Raw genomic sequence first — 25,328 nt, forward strand, 5'->3', positions numbered from 1 at the left:
TCTGTCTGTCAGCCTGTCTCTATCTGTCTCTGTCTACTCTCTGTGTCTCTGTCTCTCTCTGTGTGTCTGTGTCTCTCTCTGTCTCTCTGTCTCTCTCTTTCTCTCCTGGTACTGGAGCTTAAACCCAGAATATTGTGCTTGCTAGGTAAGCTCTACCACTTGAGCCATATCTAAGCCTCATTCTCTTGTCTTTTGATTGGATAATTGAGATAATTTTAACATTAAATTTTAATAATCAAAAGGTGCAATATGTAGTATTTCATATCGTTTTGTTGTGTTTGCACTAATCTAATCCTCACTTGTCAACTTACTTATCTAGTAGAATTCATTCTTTCTTATATTTTCCTGGTTACATTATCTTCCTCTTCTCCGTATAAGATTCTTTAAGCATCTTGCAGTGCTGAGAATATCTTTATTGGATAGCCAAATGATACTAGATATCATCATTACATGGCCTTCTTGCTTTTAGAGTTTCTCTTGAAAAAGCTGTTATTCTGATGAGTTTACCTTTGTGATTTGTTACTTTTCTTTTGCAGCTTTCAATATTTTTTTCTGTATTCTGTGTATTTGGTACTTTTACTTAATATGTCTAGGGGTGTATCTTTTAGGATGTTACCTTTTTGGTGTTCTGAGAGCTTTCTCTACCTGGATGACCTTAATATTGCAATTATTCTATTGTGTTTTCTGTTGCTTCTCTCTCTTCTCCCTCGCCTTTATCATTGATTTGTAAGTCTGTTTTTAGTGTCCCAGAGGTCTTACATGTTCTGTTTGTAGTGTCTTAGTATTTTTTGTCTTTACAAGATTTATCTATTCTGCTACTTTATCTTTAATCACTGATCCTCTACTTTCAGTTTATTCCATACTCTTAGTAAGGCTTTCATTTTGAGTTTTTGAGTTACTAAGCCTTTCAATATCAGAAATTCAATTTTTTTAGGATTTCTGTATCTTAATAAATTCCTTCATATCCTCTATTATCTTCCTTATTTTATTTGGCTGTTTATTTGAATTCTCATTGAGTTTATTCCACTGTATATTTATGTTCTATTTTAATTCATGTGCTTATACATGCTATTTGAAGTTTCATTGGTTGTTTTTTTTTGTTTTGTTTTTTTTGGTCCGGTTGTAGGGCCTGAACTCTGGGCCTGGGCACCGTCCCTCAGCTCTTCAGCTCAAGACTAGCACTCTACCACTTGAGCCACGCGCCACTTCCAGCTTTTTTCTTTTTGCTAATATGGTGCTGAGGAATTGAACCCAGGGCTTCAGGCATGCAAGGCAAGCGCTCTACCACTGAGCCACCTTCCCAGCCCTCATTGGTTGTTCTTATCATTGTTGAGTTTATTGTTTGAAAAGTCACCTGCTTTACTATCATTCAAAACCTTTATTGTGGAATTGTTTTTTGCTGGGGATATTTTGCCTTGTTTTCTTCAATAACTTTTATTTCTCTGTTGGGATTTATGCATCTGGTTGGAGGTTTAGTCACTTGTATTCTCCAACTGAAAGCAAAATAATATATTGATTGAATCTTATTTCTTACCACTAAAGTGAGGGCTATGATTCAGTAGCCAAGCATTTGCCTAGTACTAGGGACATCAGGCCTGATCCTCAGCACTGCTTAGATGAAGGTTAACTAGCAAGAGTCTTTTGTGCAGGACTAGTTGTCTGTTTCTCGATTGTTTTCATTATATGAGACCTCCCTTCTTTGTGTATTGGGGTTCCTGTTGGTTCTGGGCCTGTGGGCTGGACAAGCTCTCACTTACTTCATGGGCCCACAGTTTTTTCACCAAGGCAGCAAGCAGTTAAGTCTTGAGGTGACCCTCAGCTATGTCAGAGAATGGGCGGAACAAACAGAGCACTGAGTTCAGTACTGGCTTGGGAAGGACTGAGGAATCTAGTTGCCCTGTTGGCTGGTCTCAGTGTTTAGGTTTGTGGTTCAGAGAGTCTGGACTTGAGCCCTCAGTCCTAATTGTTAGCAAATGCAAGTCTCATGCTTTCAGGCCCTACCTGACGATTCACCTTCCCGAATAGTGGGATCTTCCTTTCTTGGAGGATCTGAATGCAAGGCTCTGGTCCACCCAGCAGGCAACGCATTGTCAGGAGGCAGGCCCCAGAAACGGAACCATAAGTCAGGCTCAGTTTTTTGTCAGGCCTCAGCCAGTGGAACTCCTTCCTGGTCCTGGAGAGTGAGACTTCTAACCATCAAGTACCCTGACTACCACTGCCATCTCCTGCACACTGCCAGTGCAGTTCCCCATAGCTTGAAATGTTCGGGGCCACATTCATTGCTTATGGCCATCTTCCTTTCAGGCTCCATGACATTTATCTTAGACCCTTGAGCTATGAAAATCCATTGTTTTCCAGCTCCAAAGTGTCTAAGTCTTAAAACAATAAGGCTTCTCTCAAGATGATGGCTTTCTGTCACCCACTGAGACGAGGTAAGGAATAGAATATGCCTTTTCCCAGGCTAGCCTTCTACACTGCAGCAGTCACTATGTCACACATCCTCTCATGTGATCTTATAGCTTTTAGGACATGTGATCTTATAGCTAAAGTTGGCAATCTGTTATGAGGGCTGTTTGTCTGGTGATGGTGTTTTCATCTTCCCCTCGACCTTTCAGGAAGCCAGGGACAAGCTTGAAACTTCTTGTTGCTTTTCTCTGTTGCCGTGGTTTCTTTTTGCTTTTCTCCCATCCTCTTGCCTTTCATAGTTCTCGATGCTCTTTTTCTTTCTCTCTACAGAAGGTAATTATTTCTATGTTACCTGACTCTTCTTATTCACAGAGTCCAAATGGTGGATGCTTCTAATCTACCATCTTCCACTCGGTGAAATCTTTCACTGTCCCATGGTGTCCTTTCCTGTTACATTCTTCACCTTCTTGCCCTGGATGTAAATCAACCTTTTTCCCCGTGTTTCACGCTGGTGTTTCCTAATAGTCATTAAGTCGCTGTCTTGGTTATCAGATTAACTGTTACAGTATGACAGTGCTTGTGTTCAAGTAACCATTACTTAATAAGGCTCCAAAGCAATGTGGTATGCTAAAAAGAAGTTATCCCTCTAACAAAGCAAAAGTTGTCAGATTAATAAGGCAAACCATACATTAGATCTACAGTTAGAACAAAACATTTATCTAAAAATTATAAAGAAAAAAAAACCTAGCAGCTTTGTTTTTACCCTACAAGCTATAAAAAAGTTAATGCCAAAATGTTATGAGTGTTTACTTAGCATGCCAAAGGCATCAACTTTGTGGGTGGAAGACATTAGTAGAGCATGTGTTCCAGTGGCTGATGTGCTGCACCATGAAGTATTGACCCTTTACAGGCTTCAGCAGAACACCTGAAAAACAAATGGCAGCAAGGTACCTTTACTCCAAGTGTCCATCAGGCTGACTGGGTATGGTTGGTCTAGCCTGACAGGAAATGTAAGTACTTGTACTTTCCTCTGTGGCCAGTAGGTGGTGACTAGGTGCCATCAGTACCAATGTTAGCAAGGGTTAGTTAGGCTTGAGTTATTGTGTATGTATGTGTGTGTCTGTGTGTACACATGGGTCCTGAGGCTTGAACTCAGGGCTTAGATACCATTCCTTAGCTTTTGTGTTCAAGGCTAGCACTCTACCACCTGAGCCACAGATCCACATAAACTTTTTGTTGGTAAACTGAAGATTAACCAACCCGAATGCTGTTACCACAATCCTCAGCTCAGTCTCGTAAGTAGCTAGGATTACAGGCATGAGCCACAGTGCCCATCCATTTGCAATGATTAGATTTTTTTGTTTTTGTTTTTGGTCAGTCATGGGGCTTGAACTCTGGGCCTGGGGGCTGTCCCTCTGCTCTTCAGCACAAAGCTAGCACTCTACCAGTTGAGCCACAGCGCTACTTCTGGTTTATTGAAGAGTCTCTTGAACTTTCCTGCTTGGGCCGGCTTTGAACTGCGATCCTCAGATCTCAGCCTCTTGAGTAGCTACCGGTGCCTGGCTCAATGATTAGATTTTTTTTAAGTGAACTTAATTGGAAACTACAGCTTTCTCCAAGGCTGTAAATACTGGGATTGTATGAGTCTTCAATGTTTAAATATGGGGCCAAAAGGTCTTGACACTTTCTGACAAACAGGCATGAGTAGCACTCCAACTGGAACCATCTGTTTGTTCCTCTGTCTTACCCATTGAAAAGAACTGCAGTTACTGGGCTTCATTCCTCTCTGGATCTGTTGGCATTTCCTTGTTTTATAAATCAGCCAGGGCCGGGCTGGGAAGGTAGCTCAGTGGTAGAGTGCATGCCTTGCAAGCGTGAGGCCCTGGGTTTCATTCCTCAGCACCACATAAACAGAAAAAGCCAGAAGTGGTGCTGTGGCTCCAGTGGTAGAGCGCTAGCCTTGAGCTGAAGAGCTGAAGGACAGCGCCCAGGCCCAGAGTTCAGGCCCCATGACTGGCAAAAAATAATCAGCCAGGGCCAATTTAAAAAAATGCTTAATTTACTCTTAGATCCTTTCTCTTTCCCTGACAAGTTCCAGGCATTTAAGCCTAAATTTCCTAATCCATACTGGATAGTGGTGTGTTGTCCTTTGATATTTCAGTGTGATTCAAATAACTGTCTAGCTGGGCTGGGCCTTTTGCCCTGTAACTCAGGCAGTGGCCTGATCCGAGCAATTGTCCTCATCTGGTCTGAAGTTTCCAAGACTCCACTGTGGAATGCTGGGTCCTTTTGACTCTATATTTCCATCTCTGGAGGCCTTTCTGCTTTGCCTCATCTCATTAACCCCACTGTCTGAAGGAAAGCTTGTTGTGGAGGGGGAGGGGTGAGTCCTGCTTCTTACCGTCCTCAAACAGTGGTGTTTGGAAACAGCTGTGCTAGTTTCTGTCTAAAATTCTTTTAGAACCTAAGCAGATTGTATGAAATCAAGATTTTTATTTTATTTCTTTTTCTTTTTTTTTAATTGTGAAGATACTGTACAGAGGGGTTACAATTACATGGGCAAGATAATGAGTACATTTCTTATCAAACATTGTAGCCTCCTCCTTTGTTTCTCCTTCCCATCCCTTCCCATCCTCCCCCCACCTCCCCCCATTTTTTTTTATTTTAAAGGACCAGTGGTGCACACTTGTAATTCCAGCTCCTCCATAGTACAAGTAGGATTGTGGTCTGAAACTGGTTCAAGGCAAAAGTTCAAGACCCTGTCTGAAAAACAAACTGAAAGTAAAGGGACTGACTTGGCTCAAGTGGTAGAGTGCTTGCCTAGCCAGTTTGAGGGTCTGAGTTCAATCCCCAGTACCATCAAAGAAAAAGAAATCTGTGATTTAAGTCTGTAAGCTCCATTGACTTAACTAACACAGGAACATCAGCATTACAGGGAAGATTCTCTCCCCCTACCAAGCTTTGGGGCTATAGAAATTTTCTCTCATACAACTTTTTGTCCAAGAACTGATGAGCTAGGAAGTTCCTCAAGAGATAAAGGCCTTTCACCTAAGAATGTCAACAGACACCCAGGCACACACATGGCATTGTTAGATTTATTCTTTTAACAAGGGCATCAGTGATAAAGGCTGAGGAAAATTGTATGAGAAAAAAAGCAGCAGGACTTAAGTAACTATATATGAAGACTAGCAGTTAATTTTGATGTAGAAACACAAATGGCAAACAATGGCTCCAGTGCAGACCTACAAATGAGATGTTGCTATGCGAGGACTCCTTTTCACTTTGTGTCCCATGACTTCTGTTCTCTCTTGCCACCAAGCGGTTGCTTTTGCTAAGCACCTTTAGTCCGATATTTACCTCCCCTCTCCTCCCACTCTCCCCCCCCCCCCCCCCCCCCCCCCCCCCCCCCCCCCCCCCCCCCCCCCCCCCCCCGTACAACACAATGGCTCCGTGTTACCTACAGAATTGAGTATAAATTGTTCCGTATTCAGAGCCCCACAATCTAATTTAGAGTCTCCAGTTTATGAAGGTCACTTCTCTCCCTGCACTCCATGTCTCCAAGTCTTTGTAGTTTCAAGTAGTGAAATTCTTGATCTCAGTTCTGCTTTTTCTACACCTGCCACAATCTAGTCTCAGTCTGTGGAAACCTCAAGTTTCTCTGTGTGTTAAAGATACTCCCTGCATGCTGGAGAAGAAAAAAAGCATTTCAAATGTGAATGTGAGCGACATAAAAAGCTGTGGAACTCTTGCATATGGAACAAAACCATTCCACTCCAATTTGAGAAAAATGTGAAAAATACATCTGAATTTATTTAAATACAGTATAATACAACATTGTGGTAGCAGAAAGTAAAAACTAAAATGGATCGATATAAAGTCTATTTTATCAATTATTAAAATGATAAAATACTCCTACCGAACTATAAAGTTTATGAAGAAAAAAGATTTACACTGTACACCCAAAGATTACCACCTGAGTGGTAGAGTGGAAAGCTGGAAGAATACTTGATTTCAAGGATGCTTGGTTTGGGAACATGAACTGGCCAGCCAGTTCAGCTCTTATTTGGAGCTCTGTCCATCTCTCTTGTGACTATAAACACACATTTTATTACAGCCTTTCCTTCCAGAACTATCTAGTATTTTTGCCATTGAGAGTGCTTTAATTTTTGGGATCCCATTTCCAAATCTTTTTACAACCAAATAAAAGAGTAGGCCTTAGTTACACTCTGCTGTATACAATGGGCTTCTGAGAGGGGTGGGCATTTATTGATGTCTTCTCATCTAACAGAATATATTCTGAAAGCTTCCAAAATGTAAAGTACCTATGAAAGATATATACTCTGTCCTTTCTTACGGCTCCTCTCCTGCTACTGTGTGGTGATTTCTGGGAAAACTGGCTTGGAGAAGAAGCACTTGATCCTTGCACAGGGTCTCCTGAAGAGGGGGATGGCAAGATCTCCTTGGGTTCCAAGAAACTAGGTTTTCTTAGTCATGGCTCAATATTGTCTTGAATCCAGTCAAGGTAATGAGTGACCTTGGTGTATATCCCTGGGATGTCCTTCTGCCCACAGCCAAGGCCCCAGCTGATGATGCCGACCAAGGTCATGCGCTTATCCTTCTCACATACCAGGGGGCCTCCTGAATCACCCTGCAAAACACAGAATATGTCTTTTGTAAACAGGGCAGAATATTTGGGGGAGAAATGAGGATTACTATTTGTAGTGGTAAAATGGTATTCTTCAAAGTAGTCTGGCAAGGCGGATGCCAAGTATGAGGTTAGCCTAGCTATGTAATGAAACCGTGTGTCAAAACAAAACAAATACTCTTTTCCTCCCTGACTGACAGCCTGCCACCATCATGAATGACACAGTAACCATCCGGATCAGGAAGTTCATGACTAACCAATTACTTCAGAGGAAGCAGATGGTCATTGATGGCCCTCACCCTGGAAAGGCAACAGACAGAAATTTGGGGAAAACTTGTTAAAATGTACAAGACCACACCTGATGTCATCTTTGTATTTGGATTCAGAATCCATTTTGATGGTGGCAAGACAACTGGCTTTGGCATGATTTATGATTCCTTGGATTATGCAAAGAAAAATGAGACCAGACAACAGACTTGCAAGACATAGCCTGTATGAAAAGAAAAAGACCTCGAGGGAACAGGAAAAGAAACACATAAACAGAATGAAGAAAGTCAGAGGGACTGCAAGACTATGTTGGATCTGGCAAAATGTGAACTGGAGATTGGATAACAGCCAAAGGAATAAAGAGCCTTTAATGACTTAACCTGTGGTGATGACGAATTTTTCATGAAGGGATTAATAAACTGTAAAAACAAGTTGGCTTGGTGGCTCCCACCTATAATTTCACCTACTCGGGAGAGGGAAATTGAGAGGATGGTGTTTGAAATATTAGTGAGATTTCATCTTAATAAATAAGTTGGGCATGTTCGTAGGTGCTTGTGATCCCTACTATGCAGGAGGCATTGATGGGAGGATTTTGGTCTGAGGCAAAAGTACATGATTCTAAAACGAAAACATAAAAGGCTGGAGGTGTGGCTTGAGTAGTAGAGCACCGGCCTAGCAAGTGGAAAACCCTGAATTAAAACCCCAAGACTGCCCATAAAAACCCATCATGGTTTTAACTTTACCACTAGCTATGGGGCCTCAGGTGCTTTGTTTTCCTTAATTATAAATTAAGAGATAATATTATCCATCTCCTGAGGTGGTTATGAAAAGTAAGTAGGAAGATGCATGAAAAGCTTGTAAACTCTTGGTAATTTTTCGCTGTTATTGTGTTGAATCAAAATAATTTTTTGTTTTTAACTTTAAGCACTTGGGTGAAACAAGGTTTCACTTTGTGTGCTAGCTTGTCTTGACTGTGATTAAGTGGTACAGTTGAGGTTTCTAGAAAGAACACATATGAAAAGAGATCAAATAATGCTAAGGAACCAAGGAAAGAATGTGGATATGAGTACTTTACTCGGCAAGACCATCAAGCCATCCGTTAACCAGAGCCTGACGGGCCTCTTGGTGTTCTCAACAGCCCCAAGCCCTGACAGGAGAGTCTAGAATCGAGATGTCAGAGCAAAAGCAATTCCTGGCCTACAATTAGTTCTTAATGTCATCTGGTTGGTTCATCCTTCATGCTCCAAGGTCATCTTAATCATGAAATAGTACTCACTCTAAACAGGACACACTCACAGAGAACCTACATTGTTCTGCTTCCCAGGATGTTAGGATGAACATCTGCTTTGTGTGTGTGTGTGTATGCCAGTGTTAAGGTTTGAGCTAAGGGTCTGGGCACTGTCCCTTAGCTCTTTTGCTTCAGGATGGTACTCTACCACTTGAATCACAAATCCATTTCTGTCTTTTTGGTGGTTAATTGGAAATAAGGGTCTCACAGGCTTTCCTGCCCAGTCTGGCAGATCTCAGCCACCTAAGTAGCTAGGATTACAGGTGTGAGCTACAGGTGCCTGGCAGTTTTTCTTCTCTGCCACAACCTGCTACTAAATTTCTTTTTCTAGATAGTGAGCCACCAGCACTGCTTGCTTGAACACCAGCTTTTAAAACTCATTTCTCACAGTGTGCCCATATCCTGTTCCCCCACGAGTTGCCAGTCTTCCTTGTCCTTCTACAAAGCAAACTCCCAATTCTCTAACACCTACAGAAGTCAAGAACTTCTTACTTTGTTCTTCCCAGCATCTCAATAACTACTGTATCGCCTGGGTTTGCAGGAAATCCTGTTGCAGGTGGAGTTTCCTGTATAGACATTAGGGAAATTTCCTGCAGTTCAAATATCTTGTCTAGGTAGTTTTTCTCCAATTGGTTTCTTTTTTGAGGCTGCATCTAGAATGCTCAGGGCCTCAACTAAGATGAAACCATTCCATTCTGGCTTTAAGGCTTTTCCTTGGTTCAGAACCTGTTGACCAATGAACATTCATACCCCCAGGAAGAGGCCTGTGTGTACCTGGCAGGCATCGTGCAGCACTGCCTGATTTCCTCCACTTCGAGTGTCACCCGCACACAACATGTTTCCTGTGACAGTTCTATTGAACAAATGCTGTGATGTACAGCGGCTCGATGGGTACAGTCTGACATGAGCTTCCTTCAGACGCTCAGAGTAGAAAGGAGAAGCTGAAAGAGAGGAGGACATATCTTGTTATTTTAGGGAAAGCTATCTGTCCATGTTTTGGAAAGAGAAGGCAAATATTCCAATAACAGCTTACATTTATCAAGTATTTACACTTATTAGGTTGACTTCTGTGACACTGCCAATATTTTGTTTTGACATAAAAAAAATCAATTCTTTTTTTTCTTGTGGGAGAGAGGGTCATGGGGCTTGAACTCTGGGCCTAGGTACTGTCCCTCAGCTCTTCAGCTCAAGGCAAGCGCTCTACCACTTGCGCCACAGCGCCACTTCCAGTTTTCTGGTGGCTTATTGGAGATAACAGTCTCACGGACTTCCTGCCTAGGCTGGCTTTGAACTATGATCCTCAGATTTCAGCTTCCTGAGTAGCTAGGATTATAGGCATGAGCCGCTGGCGCCAAGCAAATCAACAATTTTCTAAGGTTCACCCCAGGGTTTTTCAATGACAGCACTAATTGACAGTTTGTGCCAGATAGTTCTTAGTTGTATGCAACAAATGTCTAACAGCCCTGGCCCTTGCTCACTAACTGCCAGTGTCAATTTTTCAGCCAGAGAGGTACCATCCCATATTCTAGACATTGCCAAATGTTTCCTGGGCAAAATCACTCCATTCACTAGTTTTGTGAAATATCCCACTTAATTTTTATAATTTAATTGAGGATCTAGTTCCAGCTTACATTTTGCAGTGAGTAATCTGAGACTTAGAACTGTTTCAAATAAAAAGATCCATGTCCAAGCAGGCACAGTGGCTCACAACCTTAGTCTTAGCTACTCAGGAGACTGAGGAAGGAAGATCAACTTTGAGGCTAGCCTAGGGGAACATTGTGAGATCCCTTCAAAAAGAAAAGAGAAAATATATATATATATACATAATTTTTTAAAACCTCCATATCTTGTGCTATAGTTTGAGTGTTGAGTGTTTCCTAAGAGCTATGCTGAAGATGTGATTATCGGCCACTGGTGTTTTGGGGAGGTAACGGAACCTTTGTAGATGGAACCATGTGGGAAGGGAGGTCATTGGAGGTGTGTCTTGGAGAGGAAACTAGGATCTTTTGCTCTTCCTTTTCCTATCTCTGTTTTGGGGTCACCATGAAGTGAGTAACTCTCTGGTATAGTGACAGTGTACAGAAACATGCCACAGGTCCAGAAACAATATGCTAACTGACCACAGGATGAAACTGGATGACAAAACCCAGCTTTCTTTGTAAGCTGGTTTATGTCAGGCATTTGTTAACATTATAGAAAAAAGTAGCCCCCAAAGGCTCATTCCTAGGGCAGATGCAGAACTGAGATTTGAATTCAGTTCAAAAACTCCAGTCTGCGAGAATGCACAGCCCTTGTCTCTGATCTTCCCTGGACCCAGGCTCTTAGCACTGCCCTGCCCAGCCAGGCAAGAGGATGAAAGCTGGGCTCTACTGAGGAGAGGTGGGCCTCACCCACTTCTGCTCAGCTCAGCGTGGGCACCTTTTCCCTCCAGGTGCTCAGCTGCCACAGCCCCTGCTGTCCTGCACTCAACAGGATGTGACCAAACTTCTTTCCACTTACACTCCTCGTGCTTGCCATAGCCAGACAGCTCACATTCTGTCCAGTCGGGCAGCTGTAGGTTGGGGTCCGGGAGACAGATGGGGCGGACGGAGCTGCTCTCCTGGGCACACTGCCCAGAATTGGACTTCAGCTGCAGTAGCGCTGTGAGGGAGAAGAGGAGACAGTACGAGCCATATGAAAGGAAGCAGAGGCATCAAGCTTGGAAGGAGGGCTGTGTGTAGACAACAGTGCACATGTGTGCTCTGGAGCATGAACGAAAACAGGGAATAATGACTTCTTACCAATGTCATTGTCATAAGTGTCATCATCAAACTTTTTATGGACAATGTATTTTTCTACTTCAAAGTTCTGCTCTTCCTCTCCAGGCACCAGCCGATATGTTCTGCCCAAGACCACTGTAAGGTGCTCATAAGGAAACCTAAGGGCAGAGGAGAAACTTTTCAGTGCTTTTCGTTATGATTTACTCTAATGGGGTAAGGGAACTCATCTAGTTTCAAGCCTCTACCTCTCCAGAAAGCAGTGGGCAGCAGACAGGACCCAGCAGGAGTTGATCAGCACACCCCCACACAGGAACCGCTCTCCTGGGGACCTCTTGTTCTTGACAAAGATAGCAGCCTGCCATGGGTGTGAGGAAATGTCAGTGAAAAGCCCTCCTGCAATGCGGAACTGAGGCTGCTTGTACTGTCTCAGGCCACAGGTGGCTGCAAAGGAAAGGAAAATGGAGAAGGGAACTCAGACTTGCCCTGCTGAGTTTGTTTCTCCTGCAAACCCAAGTTTTGACGGGTCATTGTCTTTCCACAGGTTGGTACAGAGCAATAGAACAGCCTCCAATGGTCTCAAAACCACAGCTTGCATGAGAACATTGATCATTGAAGGCTATGTTAAATAAGGTATGTTAGTGCATACTTTATCTTTATCCCCACTAAATTGCAGAGAGATGGAGACATTTTGTTCAAGGTCACTGTGGCAAATGGATTAGAACCCAGGTCTATTTGATTCACAATCTAGGGATCTTTCATCCCTTCTAATTTTCCTGCCCCCATTTTTCCTGGCCTAAGAAATAATGAAATAAAGCTGGGCACGGGCTCATACCTGTAACCCTAGCTACTCAGGAGGTTGAGATCTGATGATTGTGGTTCAAAGACAGCTTAGGCAAGAAAGTTTAATACTCTTATCTCTAATTAACCACCACAAAGTAGGAAGTAGAGCTGTAGCTCAAGTGGTAGAGAACTAACTTTGAGCAAAAAAGCTAAGGGCAGTGCCCGGGCTTTTGAGTTTAAGCCCTGTGATGGCACAGAAAGAAAAGGAAAGGACAGGCAGGAAGGAAAGGAAGGAAGAAAGGAAAGGAAGGAAGGAAGGGAGGGAGGAAGGGAGGGAGGGAGGGAGGGAGGGAGGGAGGGAGGGAAGGGTCTTTCAGTTTCTCTTCCAACTACTGAGCCTCAACTGACCTTTAGGACCAGGTGAAACCCCACTTACAAGGCTTTCCTTAGTTCCCTATCCTAAACTGTCTCCAGACCCATGGTACATGACTGAGGTTGGGAGTCTTACTTTCCAGTTAGATTATATTCCTTGAGGAACATTTTGGCTTATCTGTGTGTTCATAGGAATTAAGTGATAATCTATTCTCAGGTAATTTCCAAATTAAATTTTGACTTTCTGAGAACACATGCCAACTCAAATTTTCCCTTAGTTTCCTATCCTGTATCTTTAACCCAGTTCCTCTGTGTTAAATGGATGCCAGGAAGAATGTGGAAGAGTACAAGCCTTAGTGTCAGAGGCCCAGCTTCACCCCTCAGAGCCCAGAGCCTGGCAGGAACATGAGAGCTGATGAATGGAAGCAGGAAGCCTCCCCTCACCATGATATATTGTGTTACTGGGAAAATGCAGCAAAGGCACTTTGTTGTCCAAGGAACCATATATGAGAGATCTCTTCCACCTCCTTCCCCACCTCCTCCTCCTCCTCCTCTTGTTGCCATGACTACACTGGCATCAAGACAGGACATTTGAGAGTCCACTGAATATAACAGAAACTGCTTCATTGTTGTCTATCTTTGTGTGTGTGTGTGTGTGTGTGTGTGTGTGTGTGTGTGGTGTGTGTGTCTGTGTGTCTGTGTGTGTCTGTGTGTGTGTGCTGTTTCTGGGGCTTGGACTCTGGGCCTGGGTGCTGTCCCTAAGCTTTTATACTGAAGACTAGTGCTTTACTACTTGAGCCACAGCTCCACTTCCAGCTTTTTGTGGCTAATTGGAGATAAGAGTCTCACGGACCTTCCTGTCTTGGCTGCCTTCAAACCACAATCGTCGGATCTCAGCCTCCTGAGCCACTGGCACCCAGCTTTGTCTTTCTTTTTGACTCTCCTCATCAGCTCCACACAGCTGACCAAGAGTGCCAACTTGCCCTACTGCTTCTGTCACGGAATGTAATCCCCCTCCCCACCAAGGCCTAGCCTCCTTGGGTACCTGGTAGTGACAGTTGGAAGCAGATAGTACGACAACACAGAAGGGCAGGGGCCCGCACTCACAGCACTGGGGCAGGTCGCAGTATTCCCATGTCAGCTTCCGATCCTTCAGCACATAGCACCAGGGCTTCACATCTCCATCTGGATTCCTATAGAAAGTTTGAAGTTTTCTGTCACACTGCCAATCACAGTACATGCCATGGAGGAAGTGAAAAGGGGTTGGGTTAAACCTACAGTAGTGTCATTGAGCTGGGAGGGGGAGAGGAAGGGAAAGAAGGAGGGATGGAGAGATGGAGGTCTCAAACTCAGCTTGACTCTAGTAAGTTCCCCACACCGGGAAGTAGACTTCCCTTTATATCTGTTTTTCTATTAGTAATTCAGTAATCCCTCAAGAATGCTGAGAGGAACTGGGGCTGTTCTGTGAAGAACTTTCTGCATGCATCCTAATAGAATGTTGTGTGTGAACAGAATAGAGAAAGATGAATTCGTTGTAGGACACATGTCTCAAATTTGAGATTTTGGTTCCCCAACAGGTGTACTTTGCTTCTCAAGACTATTGTAGCAAGTGAATAGATTGGACTAGATAACACCCATGGTTCCTTCCCATGTGTGAGACTGATCATGTAACATTCAACATTCAGTCTTCTCCCCTTCCATACCCAGCTCTTCTCTCTGCCAAGCCCGGACTCCCTCAGACCCTGGGCTACGTACCGGCAGTAGTTATGTTTGCCCAGATCCAGGGCCTGTGAGTTGCTCTTCCATGCTGTGTAACTTCTGCCTATCAAGATCATGGAATTCCATGGGAGACAAGAGGCCCCCGACGTGGTACGGCTGTGGGTGCCACGGTAGGTTAACCCTCTTCCAGTGTAACAGTGCTCACTTACTTCTGGAACAAAAAAGCAAAGCCAATTATGTGGCAAAGTGGGCAAAGTAGAAGAAATAGATCTGCTGGTGAGGGACGTGGGAGTCAGTTGAACATGAAGGGGATGTGTTGCTTGCAGGGTCCCCCTTTTTTTCTTTCTTCATCCATGGAGACAGTAGGTAGATTTTGTTATACTTTAGATTAGAAATGTCCCCCAGAGCCCACGTGTCAGAGGCTGGATTCCATCTGTGGCTGGGGGTGGTAGAAGCTTTAAGAGGTAGAAACTTTTGAGTCAGAGGTCATAGGTCATGGAGGTGTGGCTCTGAGGGGTCAGGGAAGCTCTGGCCTCTTCCCTTCTCTGTCTTTTACTTCCTGGTAATGAGGTGGCCAGTTAATTCCCTGCCACTCTTTCACTATGACATGCCACCACAGGCCCAAAGCAATGGGGCCAAGTGATCCTGGATTAAACTCCTAAGACTCTGGGCCAAAATAAATCCTTGGGAACAGTTGCTTATCTCAGATGTGATGCAAGGCTGACTAATAGATTTCATCTCCGGTGCCAGCTTCTACTAGCTATGGCAGCCTGACTGCTTTGTGAACAGCTCCCAGATATCCTCAGGTTCCACAGGAATAGAGTCCATGTAACACTGGTAGCGATGGTTTGTGAAGCTGCTTTGAAAGCAATTAGGGGTTTCCTGTGGTGTGCCACCTACCTCCCCTTCTTTTCTCCCCACATGAAGCTGAAAAAGTCCACCTCTGCCGAAATGACATAGAAGGGATCTGGAGGATGAGATCTGTTACTCTTAATTTAGACGAGGTCTAGAGATGTGGAGAACCCATTAGAATTATTATGTCTGTCCTCACAGGTATATCAGCATTACCCAGAGACCTGCAGAGGAGTGTGTGAGTGAGTGTGTGTGTGTGTGTGAGAGAGAGAGAGAGAGAGTGTGGTATGTGTTTAGAACTTAAAATGTTTCATGCTATGGATCGATAATATAATTATTTGTGAAGCAATCACTGGTTGCTCTTTTGAAACCTGCATTTTTCTTTCAACACAGGAAATTATTTCACATTACAAGTTTTGAGAGATGGAGGAAGAAAGAGACACCATTAATCCACAAGGGAAGAATCCCCATTCACTCTCAAGAACTGGAAAGCACTGATTCAGTCCCATTCTTAGCCTTGTAGATGAGGAGCCTGACCAGGCTGCGGGGAGAACCTATGTCTCCTCAATTCTTCCCTCTGCTCCCTCTAAGGAAGTGATAACTCACCCCCAGCCTGCTGCTCCTCTCAGATGAAGAAAGATTCTTGCCTTGTCCTCCCAGGTGCTTCTTCCCTAGGGACACTACAGGGGAAGATAGGCTGGCTATGGCTGTCACTTACCCCTGGAACAGGCTGGTGTGCTGCAGAACTCTGCAATATACTTCCCCGCCTTAAAGACATAACACCAGGGTTTCGAGTCTCGGTCTGGGTTTCTGAAAAATCAACCAGAGAAGACCAGGGAGGGTTAAAAAGAATAGTTCTACTTTAGATCCAAGACTGTCTTCTCCTCTGAGACTGGGTTAGTGCCTTGTGGATTGAACACGGGACATTTGCATCATGTTATGCAGAAGTATGACTCACTTATTCTCTGTATTTGGAAGTTAAGTATAGTTGAAGGAAATGTACGTGGCTGCCAAGTTAACAGCAGTGGACAATACTAGTTAGTTTTTGAGTTCACATGACCAGGCTACAGTCATCAGGTTTATGTCATCAAACATTAATTTAGGTGCTACTATGCAGGAGTGTTATAGCTGTGGTTAGAATATACAGTCAGTTGACTTTAAGTATTTATTATCCTAGCTAATGAGTCTGAACTTCATTCAATCAATTAATTAGGCCTTACAAGCAAAAACCAAGATAGCTGGGCACTGGTGGCTCACACCTGTAATCCTAGCTACTCAGGAGGCTGAGATCTGAGGATTGTGTTTTGAAGCCCACCCAGGTAGGAAAGTCTATGAGACTCTCATCACCGCTTAACTACCAGAAAATTGGAAGTAGCACTGTGGCATAAAGTGGTAGAGTGCTAGCCTTGAGCAAAAAGAGCTCAGAGACAGTGCCTAGGCCTTGAGTTCAAGCCCTATGACTGACCAAAAATAAAAAATAAAAACAAAAACAAGAAATTTGGCCCCAAGACTACAATACCAACTCCTGCCCAACTGTTCAGCTTTCTGGCCTGCCCTAGAATTTCAGCTTCACCAGTACTCCCCAAAATCAGCCTCTGTCTGTCCCCCCAACTCAGTCTCTGTCTTCTAACCTGTCTGTCCATCTAGCTACCTAACTGCCTATCATCTGCCTACCTGTCTTCTATTTGTCTATCTGTCCATCAAGCCACCCATCCATCTACCCACCCATCCATCTACCCACCCATCTGCCACCTATCTGTGTGGTCTTGGCTCTGTTTCTCTGTAATGATCTGACACTGTCTTTGTCCCAGTTGTATGTTGGAGGATAATTGCCTCTCACCTGCAGTAGTTGTGATTCCCAAGGCCAAGCTTGATGGCTCCCGGCCTCCGCCCACTATAGGGCTTCAGTGCCAGTGCACTGCTGTTCCAGTTGATGCACTCGGTCCCACTTTCTGCTGTACTCCATGTGCCCCTGTAGTTGATGCCCTGGCCCTTGTAGCATATGGCTCTGGTATCTGATTAACAGCAGGACATAATGACAACTCACATTCAAGACCCCTTTGCTCCGCATACTCTCAGCCCAATGGGTCAGACTGGCTGATGAAGCTGCTGAAGCCAGCGAGCTAGGTGGCCAGAGATGTCCCACGAGCAATGCCAAGACAGGTGCCACCCACTGGCTCCAATGCTATGGATCCCCAGGCTCTTTTTAGTCCCCATTCCCTACTCCTTCCACCATACACTCCCATTTCTTTCTGGGTCCAATCAGAACTTATCTTACAGACACCCCTTTGTACTCACCTATTTCACAGCGCTTCCCAACAAAGCCTTCAGGGCACTGGCACACAAAGTCTGAGAAATACAGAGCCTGCCAGCACGTTCCCGCGTTGAAACACCTTGGCTGGGTACAACCTATCAAGTGCAAATGAGGAAACCCCTGGCTACTTTGGAAGCAGTTCCAAGAATAATGTGAACTAAGATGTTAAACAACTGGTTTGTAATACACAAAAGGAATGTCCCAGCTAGCCACAAAGTATCACCCCATTGTACATTTGAGGAAACAGAGGCTTACAGCATTTGCCCAGCACCACATGGTCACCTGTTTTAGCCCAATACCTTCCTTCACTTTTGCTCACATGCCTGCCATCTGCTGAAGGTATATACACACTGGAGATGAGATCAGGCCATGAGCTGAGACCCAGGCATAAAGCATAAGGAAAAGTCAATACAAGCTGAGCACTAGTGGTTCATGCCTATAATCTCAGATACTCAGGAGGCTGAGATCTGAGCATCGCTGTTCAAAGCCAGCCTAGGGAGACAGTTTTATGAGACTCTTATCTCCAGTTAACCAGCAAAAAGCCAGAAATTGAGCTTTAGATTATATGATAGAGTGCTGGCCTTGGAAAAGTCAATATACTTTCTTGGGGGAAGTGGGAAAGGGTTGTGACAAAGGCTCACTATCTCACTAATGTAGCCCAAATTGGCCTTAAGCTCATGATACTCATGGCCCCATCTCCCAAATACTGAGATTACAGGTGTGTACCACCCTGCCTGGCCTGGATCCTTACCTTTGACAGGCACTGAGTGGCACTGTGACCTGCCGCTGTTGCACCAGCAATATTCCACCCGGTTGCCCCTGAGCATGGGACGGAGCCATGACTCACGCTGCTCGTAAGTCATCTGTGTTTCCTCATCTCTGCAGGTCCCTGTAACACAAGACACCCCAAGTTGACCTCTTCAGAATATAACAAAAATAGTAATAAAGGCTGGACCTACTGAGAATAGTCTCACTTGCTTTCAATATACAGTGAACCTTCTGTATCCACAGATTCTAGCAAATGTGGGTGAACAATGTAGTTAGAAATGTATCTTCACTGATTAACATGTTAACTTTTTTCTTTGTCATTATTTCCTAAGTAATACAATAGAATGATTATTTGCATGTATATTAGGTATTATAACGTTTGTTATATTAGGTATTATAGGTAATCTAGATATGACTGAAAGTATCCAGGACATCGGTACCCTCTTAGATGAGGAATCTGTCCATCCATGGTGGGGATTTTGACAGGATGTTCTCAGGACCTGCCAACACTGAGGGGCAGCTATAATCCAGTCAGAATGCCTAATGTTATATCACCAATGACTGACTCTCTTTATTGATTTTCCTCTGATGTGCCTTTTTTTTTTTGTCAGTTGTGGGGCTTGAACTCTGGGCCTGGGTGCTGTCCTTCAGCTCTTCAGCTCTTGAAGAGCTGCAGTGGTAGCTCTCTACCACTTGAACCACAGCACCACTTCTGGTTTTCTGGTGGTTTATTTGAGACAAGAGTCCCACAGACTTTCCTGCCCGGGCTGGCTTTGAACCACAATCCTCAGATCTCAGCTTCCTGAGTAGCTAGGATCACAGGCATGAGCCACCAGCTCCCAGCTTGATGTGCTTTGTTTTGAAAGAATTTATTAATATATATCTAATATTAAATAGTGCACATTTTTTATTTTTGTCAGTCCTGGGACTTGAACTCAGGGCCTAGGCACTGTCCCTGAGCTTTTATGCTCAAGGCTAGCACTCTACTACTTGGAGCCACACCACTTCGGTTTTTGGATGGTTAATTGGAGATAAGAGTCTTATTGACTTCCCTGCTCAGACTGGCTTTAACTGTGATCATAATATCTCAGCCTCCTGAGTAGATAGGATTTCAGGTGTGAGTCACTGGCTCACATAACTAAGATGACAGATGAGCATCACCACACTCAATCTTCCATTGAGATACAGTCTCCTAGACTTTTTTGCCCTGGATGGTTTTGAACTGTGATTTTCCCAATTTCAATTTCCCAAGTAGCTCACATTATGTGAGCCACCAGCACCTGGCACCTTTACTTTTGATTAAAGAAGTGGAGATGTGATTCTGTCATAGAATAATTGCTTAGCACATACCATTCCTAGGTTCCATCCCCAGCATCAACAAATTAAATTAAAAAAAAACAACCATTGATTGTTTTGAGGGCCTGCTGAGTCCAGGATATTGCTGTAAGAAATACTATGCTATCTAACAACAAAGTCATTAGGGAGAGGCTATTAATGAAAGAAAACTTTCACTTATTAAAGGGATGTTAAAAAGTCTTCTAGAGGGCAGGAGTGTACCTCCCTAGTGTACCTCACTGGTTTGAGGTCCTGGGTTCATCCTCTAGCATCACCCCCCCTCCAAAAAAGTAGAGGGGGGGAGGTAGAGCTGGGCTCTGGTGGCTCACGCCTGTAATCCTAGCTACTCAGGAGGGTAAGATCTGAGGATCATGGTTCAAAGCCAGAATGGGCGGGAAAGTCTGTGAGACTCTTATCTCCAATGAGCCACCACAAAACCAGAAGTGACCCTGTGGCTCAAAGTGGTAGAGTGCTAACCTTAAGCAAAAGAGCTCAGGGATAGTACCCAGATTCTGAGTTCAAGCCCCACAACTGACCAAAAAAAGTGGGGTAGGGGAGAGGGGGAGAAGGAAGAAAAGTCTTCCAAACTCAAAAGAACCAAGACATGGGGGAGAAAAGATGGGGCCCCAGCTTGGTAACTTGTGACCTCAACTGAATTCTTCAAATACAAATCAAGAAAAGGCAGCTGTTATTTTCATTCTTTTTGAAATCCTGATAGAAATGTTCTTCTACTTCCTAAAAAGAAACTTAAACATGGAGTTGTGGAAAGACAATTTGCACACCATGCCTATGAAATAGCCCAGCTTAGTTATCCCAGTTACTAACAGGAGGTACTAGAACAGAGATAGTTAAGAAATCATGGCCTGGGGAAGACTCCGCAGGACCTGCACTGCCATGGCCATGTATACAACATTTTCTCAGGCATATAACAAGGATATTTGACCACTGAGCAGGTGGGTTCCACAGACATATGATCCCCAGACAACCTGACTGTTCCTCTTAGATACTGTCTGGGGAGTTCAGCTAATTGGTTGGCTGGTATGTAGGAAGAATCCCCCTGAAAAAGTAAGCAGGCAATGGGTATATGAACCTCCTGACAGTACAAAGTACCTCAGACTGAACCTGCCTTCTGCTTCCATCCACCCCATCTTCTTACCTCTGAAGGATCTAGCACCTCTTCTGGATCGGGAGTGGATTTCCTGCAAAGAGACCAGGAGGAAGAATCAGAACAAAGACCTAAGAATCTGTCAATCAGGTGCTATCTGCTCAAGTATATGCCTTCTCAAGAAATGGCCTGGATGGAATGTCCATTTCCTACCTTCTTCTAATCCTTCCTCTCCCCTTCACTAGCAGAACTTTATGCATGACGGAACTGGTTCCTATCCATGCTATCCAATAGGGTTGCCAACGGAAATGTTGATAATGTGACCAATGAACTGACTTTCCAATTTTAGTTAATTTTAATTAATTTAAAGTTTATCTAATCATGTGTTGGTTGGTAGCTACCATATTAGACAGTGTCCTCTAAGTAGCTAGTCCAATTCTTTCCAACCTAAAACCTTGCTACAGAAGCATCTTTGACCTTATATGACCTTTGCCATGTGGAATTTTTGAAGAGTGTGTAGATTCCATTCCTATCAGCATACCTGCTTCTATGGCTCACACATAGTACTTGCATGTCTTCTATACTTGATGGATTATTCAAATATTTTTTTCCAGTGCTCAGGAATCATGCCATGTGTTTTATACATACTCTGCAAGTTATTTGCCACCAACCTACATTTCTAGCTCTTGTTTTTTATTTTTGGGTCTTTTGGGGTTTTTTTTTATGTTGGTCCTGGAGCTTGAACTTAAGTTTTTTCATTCAGAGCTGGCACTCTACCCTTTGAGCCATATCTCTACTTCTAGCTTTGTGTATGTGCTGGTCCTGGGGCTTGAATGCAAGGCCTGGGCACTGTCCCTGAGCTTTTTTTGATCAAGGCTAGTGCTCTGACATGTGAGCCACAGCTCCACTTCTGGCTTTTTTGGTGGTTAATTAGAGATAAGTGTTTCATGGACCTTTCTTCCTGGGATGGTAGTGAAGATTATAGGTGTGAGCCACTGGCATTAGCTTCCACTTCTGGCTTTTTGGTGATTAATAGAGATAATAGTCTCATAGATTTCCTTTCCCTGGGCTAGCTTTGAACTGTAATCCTCAGATCCCAGTCTCCTGAATAGGTAAGATTATAAGCATGAGCTACTGGCCCTTGGCTCAAATATATTCTCTAAAATAGCTTCAAAGAAGGCAATCAGAAGAAGGGGTTCTCAGTTTGAATAAATGCCTAGGTTCCACTGCTGGAACTTAGACCTCAAATGTCTCACTCAGATGGGATAGTGTACAGTATATTTATGTCATATGGTCATGCTCTCCACTGTGGAACATCTTTCCCATCCCAGGGTGCTTGGAAGGGAATGGACTCCTGGTTATACCAGGAATATCTGCAAGCACAGCTGCCTGGCAGGGCAAGGTTCAAGGACATGGTGACACCTACCTGGCTAGACAAGGTGAGGACCGCTCCACAGAGCAGCAGTGCACACAAGAGCTCTCTCCTTATCAGATTCATCCTTTCTTCAGTGTCTTTCAATCCTAAAAGGAGAGGAAGACATTAACATAGGAGGCCAAAGAGTGCAAAAGTTTAAGAGCCTGAGACTCGGATCTTTCTATCATCAGTCCTGGGACAATTGTCTAGAAGATGATTTTTTAAATTGTAATGTATCAGGCTGGGAAGGTGGCTCAGTGGTAGAGCGCTTGCCTTGCATGTATGAGGCTCTGGGTTTGATTCCTCAGCATCACATAAAAAGAAGGCTGGAAGTGGTGCTGTGGCTCAAGTGGTAGAGTGCTAGCCTTGAGCTGAAGAACTAAAGGACAGAACCCAGGCCCAGAGTTCAAACCCCACAACTGACAAAAAAAAAATGATATCTATTTGCCTCATGTCCTGAAGTTCAGCCATGTTTCTGCTTGTCCTTTTTGAGGCTACATAATATTCCACTGTCTAGATACACCATATTTTATTTATCCATTCATCTGTTGGTGGATGTTTTGGTTGCTGAAGGATTATTTTGCCTAGAATTTTCTGTGGACAGAAGGGCAAGGCCATTTCTGGCACTTCTTGGTGGCCCAGGGACCACAATCCCAATCATTGGCTTCCAGGAAAGGGCTTTGCTACCCTGGGGTAATATCACTGGAACCACAGTAAGGGCTGCTCTGTGTGTTTCAGAGAAGGCTGCTGGTATATCACAGCATAGCCCATCTTAACTGACTTCTCAGCTGTCTTGCTTGTAAGGCCCAGAGCTGGCTCCAGGCCCCTTGGTCTTGTCCATCCAAGAGAATCCCTACCCTCTCCTTTTTTAGACTATGACAAGCCCAGTAAAGTGAAGATCTGCACAAACAGAGGCAGCATCTGGCACCATATTCAGATCTTCACAGACCTCAAATTCCAGGTTTCCATTTGCCTTTCTCCTGATCTTGCCTTTGGTGACTGAAAGTAGGTTAGTTGGTCGGTGCTATTTTGTGGTCTGATTTCACAGAATCACAGCAGAACCTTTCTTCCCTGACTCATTTCTCACAGTCACAACAACCCTGATTCCCACCCCTCCCCCATCCTCAGGAACCAAAGCCCATGAGATCAGAGGCTGCCAGGATTCCATCTGTCTGGGTGGCTGTGGCTCTGTTGGAAAGAGTCCATTTGGAAGCATCATCAGCCATCTCTTAAATCTTAGGCTCCCTTCAGGGTATGTATGAGGCATAAAGGAAGATGAGGATGGGGATAGAGGGAGGGATGGAGCACAAGACTGCACACTCTCTCCAGGACACTCTGGGTGCACTTCTCTGGCAGGCCCCAGGCAGGGAGGGCTGAGCACTGTGAGAGCCTTTCTTCACTCAAGGGAAAGCTATGCCACTGGCTCACTGGCTCCAAGGAGTCAAGGAAGAAAGGAAGTAGCAGTGGTGGCCACTGAAAACAGGGGCCTGGGTAGAATCTTCTGCTCTTGGGGAAATTCTCTGGATTTCTCTTTCAAATCTTTCTTTAAATTTCCTTTTCCTCAAAATTTCCCAAAATTCTGCTTAAATTTCCCTTCTTAATTTTATATCAATACTCACACAAAATTTTAAAAACAGATCCTGTTCTTCTATCTTGATGTTTCTCTAAATGGATTTTGGGGGGGAGTGGGCAGTAGTAAGTACTAGAGTTTGAACTCAGGCCTTCCATTTATTAAGCAGACACTCTTACCTCTTGAGCTTTTCCACCAACTACTTTTTGGGTTGGTTTTATAAAAATATAATTTATTATTATTAATTATTATTGTATTGAACACAGGAGTTACCATTTCATAAGCCAAGTAATGAGTACCCTTTCTTATTTGGGGCAATTTCACCCCTTCCTGTTTCCCCTCGCATTTCTGCCCACAAGTTACATAATGGGTTGGTTATTTTTAAGATAAGGTCTTGACTTATGCTTGGACTGACCTGTATTACAATCCTATTCATGCTTTTATTTATGACTGGGACGGCAGGCACTTACCACCTTACCACCAAACCACCATACCACCATTGGTCAAGATAGAATCTCATAAAATTGATTGATTGACTGATTGGGTTGGCCTCAAACTCCAACCCCACAATCCCCACCTTCCAAGAAGCTATGATAACAGGCCTGAGCCACCACATCCAGCTTGTCCCACCTTCTGTTGTCTCAGGTAACCTGTAAGATGGACAGATTGCATGCTCAACTCAGTGCCTTTTGGGGTGAAATATATAATTACATGAAAGAAGAAACACACCGCTCAGAGAAGAAGAAAGCTCTCTTCTTCATCCTGCCCATGAATCCACCATGCCTTTTCATCTTATAGTCACCTGACCTTTGCCCTAGGTATCCACCTGCTTCTGATCTTACCTGTAGTCATAGGACCACAGGTGTGTGTCAGCACACATGGACAAGTAAATTTGTATTTCAAGTACTCAAAGTCTTTCTAAATAGAACCAATTATAAAAATTGGACAAGGCAAAGTGAAATATGAACAATATTTACTCCTCCCCAAGGATCAGCCCTAGTCCTGAAGTACTGGAAGTGGCCAAGGCTTGAGGAAAAGCAGCCTCAAAGACAGGGTGGGCAGAAGATAGCAACTGGTACATTGCATTCTGCCCTTTCCCAATCAAGCACAAGGGACAGAAACACATGTTGTGGGCTGTGGGAAGAGATAGAGCCTTGTTTTCTGTCTTCCAGCTGCCTTTCTTCTTGCTAGGCCCTGAGTCCAGTGTGAATGAGTTTCATATCAGCAACATGATAGCTCCCACCAGTCTCCACAGAGGTATACAGAGTTCTGGATGGCCACATGGGGGAAGAGGATGACAGAGAAATTAGTCACCCACCAACCAGTTCGAAAACAGTGCAGTCCCAAGATGGGAGAGTGAAGAGGGGGGAAAGTGTAGCCGCTGTTAGAGCAGTGGGTGTGGAGGTCTGGGGCAGTGCCAGGATGATGAACAAAATGAACACCAGAAATGTGAACTCAAGGCCCACAGGCCTGGCCAGACCAGACTATGGTTCTGTGGACTGCAGGGAAACATGTTCACATGTGTTGTGGGGAGGCTGGGTAGGAGGTAGGACTGAAGGACTAAATCTGAGAAACCCTTTAGGGGTTTTACATGGTTTTTGTTGTTGTTATGTGCCTATCTTCTTCTTTTGGTGCTATGTTATAGTTTTCCAAGATTATCAAATAACTGAACAAGGGAGGGAGGGAGAGAGAGAGAGAGAGGGAGAGAGGGAGGGAGGGAGGGAGGGAGGGAGG

General features: G+C 44.1%; 1 protein-coding gene and 1 pseudogene across 2 annotated transcripts in view; one reads left to right on the top strand and one right to left on the bottom strand.

Moving 5' to 3' along the window:
• Positions 1–6,190: 6,190 nt before the first annotated feature.
• The window catches only part of Plat (plasminogen activator, tissue), a 28,325-nt gene continuing 9,187 nt past the window's right edge, over positions 6,191–25,328 (bottom strand). The window contains exons 2-15 of one of the 2 annotated variants that reach the window (XM_013026493.1): positions 24,225–24,280; positions 22,037–22,131; positions 20,662–20,704; positions 18,154–18,291; positions 17,387–17,497; positions 16,929–17,103; positions 15,807–15,898; positions 14,273–14,444; positions 13,625–13,710; positions 11,611–11,806; positions 11,387–11,523; positions 11,106–11,246; positions 9,381–9,547; positions 6,191–7,054 (exon numbers count right to left, since the gene is read on the bottom strand). In XM_013026493.1, the coding sequence (XP_012881947.1) occupies positions 6,896–7,054; positions 9,381–9,547; positions 11,106–11,246; positions 11,387–11,523; positions 11,611–11,806; positions 13,625–13,710; positions 14,273–14,444; positions 15,807–15,898; positions 16,929–17,103; positions 17,387–17,497; positions 18,154–18,291; positions 20,662–20,704; positions 22,037–22,108 (1,689 nt within the window). In that variant the 5' untranslated portion in view covers positions 22,109–22,131; positions 24,225–24,280 and the 3' untranslated portion in view covers positions 6,191–6,895. Of the gene's footprint in view, positions 7,055–9,380; positions 9,548–11,105; positions 11,247–11,386; positions 11,524–11,610; positions 11,807–13,624; positions 13,711–14,272; positions 14,448–15,806; positions 15,899–16,928; positions 17,104–17,386; positions 17,498–18,153; positions 18,292–20,661; positions 20,705–22,036; positions 22,132–24,224; positions 24,281–25,328 lie in introns of both variants that reach the window. The other variant, XM_013026485.1, reaches the window with a different exon arrangement.
• Positions 7,063–7,794, top strand: LOC105993295 (annotated as a pseudogene).

The sequence above is a fragment of the Dipodomys ordii genome, unplaced genomic scaffold (assembly GCF_000151885.1).
Source record: "Dipodomys ordii isolate 6190 unplaced genomic scaffold, Dord_2.0 Scaffold4, whole genome shotgun sequence".
Lineage (NCBI taxonomy): Eukaryota > Metazoa > Chordata > Mammalia > Rodentia > Heteromyidae > Dipodomys > Dipodomys ordii.